Consider the following 7310-nt stretch of genomic DNA (forward strand, 5'->3'; position numbering starts at 1 on the left):
TATACATATTTTAAAATTTCACAACCAGTACATTTTCAGGAAGAATTTTGGAAACCAACACAGGGTTGCCAACTTTGTATTTTGTTTGGTCATGACCTTCAACAACAAATACAGAACAGTTAACATCTCCTCCCACTTTGATATCAGAAAACCAGGGTGATTTGAACAGGTTGTTAAAAGCAGGAAACAGAAAAACAGCTCTTAAATTAAAACTCTTAGCTTTATGAGAAATTCTTTGAGTTTTTATGGATTGGTACCCATCCACAGACTGCTATTTTAAGACCAGTTTTTGTTTTTTTAAAACAATAGCCTACCCTCTATTGGCTGCATATCTAACTCTGCCCAATTTCCTGACTTTTATTCCTGAGTAGATATTGAATTTGTTCCTCCTCTCCTACATAGCAACTTGGACAGATCTCCCTGGAGCACTTAACTGCCATGGGTTGTAATTATCCATCTGTCTGTCACTCTCTTCCATTATGCTATAATCTTTTAGGGTGGAGACTGTCTTGTTAATCCCCAGCACCAATTATGGGGACCTGACACGTACTAAGCACTCAGCAATGTTAGGTGAATGAGTGAGTGAATGAATGAATGAATGTTTGTATAAAAAAGAATGGATTTGAATTTTATGGGAGTTCGAAATTCATTTAACTCATCAGGCTACTTTTACGTATAAGCAATAGAAATTAATGCTGATATGTATATAATTTTTATGTATTATACATAAAAATGTATATATAATGTGTAGATTTTATTATAGATAATATATATTTAAATTCAATGTTGAGAAAGCCATTGAGAAAGAGAATCTCCACTTGTATTGTATTTCATCTTCAGTATCTAGTCAACCCTTAGAAGGGAAGCCAAAACTAGATTGAATAGTTCTTAATAAAGCTTTGATGATTCAAAGGACAACCTTTGACCTGGAGTATGGAGTAGCATTTGTAAGCAGGCTTGGAAATGTTATTTGAAATCACTGAGTGTATGTCATAAGCACCCATTATCAGAGCTAGTAGGGATCCATCCAACTGCTGGTGCAACAGAGGTAATAAGACAGGTCACAGGCCACTGCTTGAAGAAGTGTTTCTGTTTGACTAGAGTTCCTGATTGCTAGAAAGCTACATTCTGCTTCTTGCTGATTTTCAGAAAGCACCAGTGGACTTCTAATGTCTGATACTCTGACTTCTTGAACATTCTTTGTCAAAAGCCCTGTGGGAAATAGTTGGGAAGATTTATCACTCCTGAGATGAGAGCGTATTCTCTTTCTGTCCATCAATCAAGGACTGAGACTCTCTGGTTGGATGTGCCTAGGGCATTAAAGATGAACTCTAGTTCATATTTCAAGCAATAGATTTTTTAAAACAAAGATAGTAGTTGGGGTGGGAGGTTTGTTTTAGTTGTTTTTCCCAACAGAATTATGGAAGTCATTAGGAACTAAGTCCTGTATCAAGAGAAAAGCTCAATCGTTTGAGAACTAAAAAGAGCTGAGACTAAGGAGGGGAATTTTCAGTGAACACTCATAAATAAGGGATGTTTTTCAAAGATTTTCCAGACAATCTGCGTTCAAATTGCCTACCTTGGCTGAAGGATTGATTGAAGTAGAAACATTGTAAAAATCTCTGATCATGTTTACAATGACAACCCCTTCTCTCCCCATCCCCAAAATAAAAGTCTCAACATTCTTTCTACATTCCCCCCCCCAAAAAAATAAGTCCTTAACTTGGTTATTTTTTGTTTTACTCTGTCTAAATGAACATTTGATCCTTTTGATAAACAAAATCCCACTCCTCAATCTCTTCCCACCCAGTACAAAATTATCATTTGTATTTCCACCAGCCAACATGTGGTTGAGCTTTAATTTCTGCAGATGTGTGTGTGTGTGTGTGTGTGTGTGTGTGTGTGTGTGTGTGAGCATAGGCATGGGGGGATGCATCTTTTCTCCCAAATATAAAATTGTCTGATAATGCTGAATGTGCTTCCCCTGCCCCAAATCAAGATTCTAATGTGAGTTTCCACCTGGGTTCGTGCTCCCAAATATCTCCACTGGAAAACCAGAACCCAGCTGCCGAAGTTGTAGATCTTTTCACTTCAATTCATCAGCATTTCCAAAGTGTGAGATGAGCCTCGCACTTGGAATGGAATAGAGCCAATTTACCCCAGCTCCACCCAGCAAAACTGCTTTCATGATGTGGTTGGAGACAAGCCTTTATTTTTGAGATTTTCTTTGTGCCCACAACACACACATCAGTCATCAGCCTTTAAAGTACAACCTCTTCAGAGAACTGAGGTTAACATAACCGAGATTAACATAACCGAGAAGGACCAATGCTTTGATTATCTTTCTCTGTGGCTACGGTGGCATGCTCTGGTTCCCTCAGGGATGGGCATTGTTCTGAGTTGGAGTGCCTGGATGGAGCTGATACTCAGCTCTGTGGTTTAAGAAACAAGTGTTTTTATGGGTTTGGGAAGCAAAGATTAATATTAGGCTTTGATATGCCAGGCGCATCCTTTATAGACTATTGTTCAATATGATCTCTTAGAATTATATTAGGTGCTACAAACCAAAGCTGGGGTGGAGGTACTAACTTCTTTTTCTTTCATTGCCCCCTTTATTCTACTCCCCCTTCTTATTTTTTCTTATGGAAGCCAGAGGCTGTGTGTGTCTGCACAGGTTGTGAACTGCAATGTGAATGTTGTCCCTGAAGCACGCATTCCTGGTTGCAGATGTCTGTAGGCCCTAGGGAGTCACTCCCCCGTGAAAGACACTAGGTGCATCTGGGAATACCTCCAAGTTGCCCAGCTTCTGTTCTGGAGGTAGATTTGAGCCTAGAAATTCATAATACAATGTGAACCTGGTACCTGAGGACCTCTTCTCCACAGAAGCCCACTAATATTTCTAGACCGTTGCTTAGAGAAATCCTGTGGATTCTTTTCTCCTAGAAACTTCATGTTTTCCTGTTCCAAGAAGTGCTTGTGATCACTCGAGCCGTCACCCACAATGAGCGGCTCTGCTACCAGTTGTACCGGCAGCCGATCCCTGTAAAGGACCTCCTACTGGAAGACCTGCAGGATGGAGAAGTGAGGCTGGGTGGCTCCCTGCGTGGCGCATTTAGCAACAATGAGAGAAGTACGGATGGCAGTCGGTTTTGATCTGTTGAATGGGTTTGGTTGTGGCGGTTCAGAAGGAGTGGATGGCTGGGGGAAAGAGAGGAGCCATCACCTTGGAGTCAAACTACATTCCAATGCTATCTCATCACTCACTGACTGTGTAACCTTGTGCAACCTCTGTGAGCCTCAGTTTCTCATCTGCAAAATGGGCATGTATGCATACTTTATCAGGTTGTTATAAGGATTAAGATACTGCAAGTGAACCTGTCTGCACATAACAGGGGCTCTTTAAATTCCCCTTCTCTGTCTCCTTCCATTGGATGAAAGCATGCTTACTACCAGATAGCCCCTATGTAGATACCAGCTGCTTACTGCTGGCTCTTGTTGAGCCAGCAGACTCATCCCTAAAGAGGCTTAAGGATGGTCACCTGGTTGAGGATTCATCTGTAATTATGTAAATGGACCTCTCTAACTTGAGACTTAATGAACAAGGAAATTAACCAAGAGAAGCTAAGATGGCAGTGTTTACTGAGTGTCTTATATGTGTCGTTCGAGGCACTGGTACACACTGGTCAACTAAACAGTCAAATTCCTTGCCCCTGTGGAGCCTACATTGTAAGAGAGGAGATAAATGATGAATAAATATTCAGGTGCTGTTCAGAGAACTAAACCCCAGCATGGGATAAATAGGGATAACAGTTGCCAGTTTGCTTTAGAGGAAATGATCAGAGAAGTCTTCCTTGAGAAAGTGACATTTGAGTGTTTTGGGTTAACATTGGCATCATATTTTCAAAATAATTATTTGTACTGCCTCTTACCTACTCATCAGTCCACCCACCCTGGTGGTAGTGGTGATGGTGGTGATGTAGTAGTAGCTTCTATTTCTTGAATACTGACTATGTGCCAGGCGTTGTATGAGCACTCACATGTATTATCACATTTAGGCCTCATGATAACCTTATAAGGTAGGTTCTCTTTGTTTCTCCCATTTTACAAATAAGGACACTGAGACACAGAGGACTTAAGGCACTTGCCCAAGAGCAAAGGGTGGAGCCTGAATTTATCTAAAGTGGTGGTTCCCAGTCTTTTGGCTACAGGGATAGTGCAAGGGGACTGAACACACACGCTTCTGTGAACCAAGCATTGCCCATGGCATGCGGGGCCCGTTATGTGCCAGTTAAGCTAAATAAAATGTCTTCCGTGTTGCGCACTACCATTTTTCAAATGCACGTAGCTCCTATGGAGGTAGTTGTAATTTTATTTTAAAATGAAATGAAATTTATAAGTCTTTACATATCTCCTCAATCATTTGAGTACTCCATGTACAGGTACTATAATGTGGAGGATTTGGGGCATGTTTTGATATTGCAAAGAGCTTCTTCAACTTGAAAAGTCTCTAGCTTGGGGCAGTTGTAGAAATTCCAGATTACCAGGCTCATCTTACACCTACTGAATCCAAACCTGTAAGGGGAGGGTCTCGGCATATATGTTTTTAATAAGCTCACAGGGGATTTTAACACACATCCAGGTTTAAGCTGATGTCCGTTTGCTAGCCTCAAGGGTGACTGAAAGCTACACTGGTGTCAACTCCAGGTCAACTCCAGTTGATTGATGGTGGCTGCAGGGTATTGCTGAGCCATGTCACGGACCAGTGGGACACATTTTGTAATCAATTAATGATGTCTGCTCTGGTTCAGGGGGTTAATGTCACCATATATGTTATCTTTGCCCTGGGAGCTGCCTGTCCATTGATCTTTCTTATGCATGTTTTTCATTTCTAGTTAAAAACTTCTTCAGAGTGAGTTTCAAAAACGGATCCCAAAGTCAGACCCACTCGCTACAAGCCAACGACACCTTCAACAAACAGCAGTGGCTCAACTGTATTCGTCAAGCCAAAGAAACAGTGCTGTGTGCTGCCGGGCAGGCTGGGGTGCTGGACTCCGAGGGACCGTTCCTCAATCCCACCACTGGGAGCAGGGAGCCACAGGGAGAAACAAAACTTGAGCAGATGGACCAATCAGACAGTGAGTCAGACTGTAGTATGGACACGAGTGAGGTCAGCCTAGACTGTGAGCGCATGGAACAGACAGACTCTTCCTGTGGGAACAGCAGGCACATTGAAAGCAATGTCTGACAGAAGCGTGTGTACTTCCTGGAAGTAGCCCTTTGTCTTACCTGTACAGTATTTGCATTCCACACATGGAACGGTTTGGAGAAGCACTTTTTAATATTTTTGTGACCGTGTTGACCCAGTTTCTTGTATCTGTACCTTTGTCCTTAGTACTGTAACTGCCAATCTGTCTGTGTAAGCTGGGATCTGTGGCAACCGTTACCCTGTATTGTATTCCACAAGTGTCTGGATAGATGGAGGGGTACTTGAACAAGTTACTTTCAATTGTCCTGCTGGATTTTAAAACTAGAAAAGAATCTCTAAACTACTGTTCCATGTAGATTGCTTAAGAGTCTTTCCATGTTTCTATAGTGCTTTTCTAGCCCTTTGACATGGTAGCTGAAGGCATGGAGTATACAGGGCCTTGCAAAAAGGGCATGAGGAAGTCACTTGTGTATCATGATGGTATTCAAAGGAAAATGGGAAAAGATCAATCCTTGCAGTGAACTTGGTTCAATGTTATCCAACCAGAAAGCATGAAAACATCCCTGGGGATCCTGGATCCTTAATTTTGCAAAGCAAGAAGCACTGTGTGGACCTTGCAATGTCATCCAGTGCATATTTGATGCAATAATCTATTAGGACGTGGAATAGTGTCTGACCTTAAAAGGACCAGCACAAAAGCAGCCGTCAGCTCTGAATCTTGAACTGAAATGCAGTTGCACCGGGAGGAGGGAGTGTGTCTCTGTCAAAGTTGTTGGCTTGCCGTAGAGAGCCATTTCTAGCCTAAAACACCAGAATAGAACTCGAAAGGTTTGGGAATATCTGACAGAATAATGAGAAGGCCCATCTTCGTTTTGTTTCATCTGCCAAGCCGTACTCATATTTTGGAGCATTGAGCAAGAGACTGCAGGAGAGTCCATGCCTCTGTTCACAGAAACATATGAGAAGAAGAATTTGGAAGAAGTGCTTCATCATGACCTGTTACAGGAAACATTAAGAGAAAAGCCAGGTCTAGTGCCCTTCTGAGAAAGGCCAGAGCCTTGGGTTTTCCTGTTCTGCTTTTGGGTCATCACTCTGCCACCTTGGCCCTGTGCTGTGATCAGAGCCATCATTACATTCTCCAAAGGCCAATTTTAATTAACTCTGATTAATTAGAATCAATTAGCGAAATTAGTAACCTCTTTGTCCAGCTTTGGCTGACAGTGCAGGGTAGATTGCAGATCTTAAAAAAAAGCTAACTGAATACACAGAAAAGCTCCCTGTGAGTGTAAATATTAAGGATGACCTGTGCAAAATTATTCCCACACCAGCACTAGTAGTAATGATTCTAAATTATTGCCAAAAAGTTTTTTTTAATCTTCTGTGTCTTTCGAGTTTACAGAAAGCAGTAAACGCTGTGTTGTCATTTTATGATGTACATCTAATATGTGCATTCAAAGAAGCTGTGTGACAAGATGTATCATTATAAAAACAAGGTAATATTACTTATTTTTCAAAAATGAAAAAAAATATTGTGGTCACTTATACCCTGTAAAACAGATTTCTGTATTTATAGATTTTAAACATGGTGAATTTTTTTTTCTATTACAAGTTTATTTAAAATTGCTTTTGTTCTCAAATTGTTATTGATTTAGCAAGTGAATGAACTGCTGCAGATAGAAGCAGACAGAAGCTGAGAACCTGTTGCTTGATGGTGGGGGAAAGAGTGAATCATTCTCTGCAGGAGCCCTCGGCCACTTTGGCCAGTGGGTTGAGGCAAGAGGTCTGTCAAGTGCTGGCCTATGGGAAGAAAGTGAATGTTTTGATGAAATGAATGTTTTTGTATAAAGGCCTTAAACTTTTCTGGAAGCATTTCAAATAAATTACATTAAAATGGCATTCTCTCTGTGTATAGTGTGTGTCCTACAAATGTCAAATTTCAGCTATCTTCCTGGGAGGTTCTTTCTGAAATGTGTGCTTGTTCTGCCCAAATACTAACTTTAAAATAGGGTGCAGGATAAAATAAATGCTCTGATTTGATCTATCAAAACTTTTGTAGAAGTCCTATTTCTAAGATCCGTTTTTTTCAAGCATTCCCTACTCATTC

At 41.0% G+C, this 7310-nt stretch overlaps 1 protein-coding gene across 9 annotated transcripts in view; it reads left to right on the forward strand.

Annotated features, from left to right (window-relative positions):
• ARHGEF3 (Rho guanine nucleotide exchange factor 3) overlaps nt 1-7102 on the forward strand; it is a 304214-nt gene extending 297112 nt beyond the window's left edge. For all 9 annotated transcript variants that reach the window (XM_053219207.1, XM_053219206.1, XM_027039037.2 and 6 more), the window contains 2 exons: nt 2944-3130; nt 4893-7102. In XM_053219207.1, coding sequence (XP_053075182.1) covers nt 2944-3130; nt 4893-5245 — 540 coding nt within the window. In that variant the 3' untranslated portion in view covers nt 5246-7102. The remainder of the gene's footprint in view (nt 1-2943; nt 3131-4892) is intronic.
• Nucleotides 7103-7310: the final 208 nt, after the last annotated feature.

The sequence above is a fragment of the Acinonyx jubatus genome, chromosome A2 (genome assembly GCF_027475565.1).
Source record: "Acinonyx jubatus isolate Ajub_Pintada_27869175 chromosome A2, VMU_Ajub_asm_v1.0, whole genome shotgun sequence".
Classification (NCBI taxonomy): Eukaryota; Metazoa; Chordata; class Mammalia; order Carnivora; family Felidae; genus Acinonyx; species Acinonyx jubatus.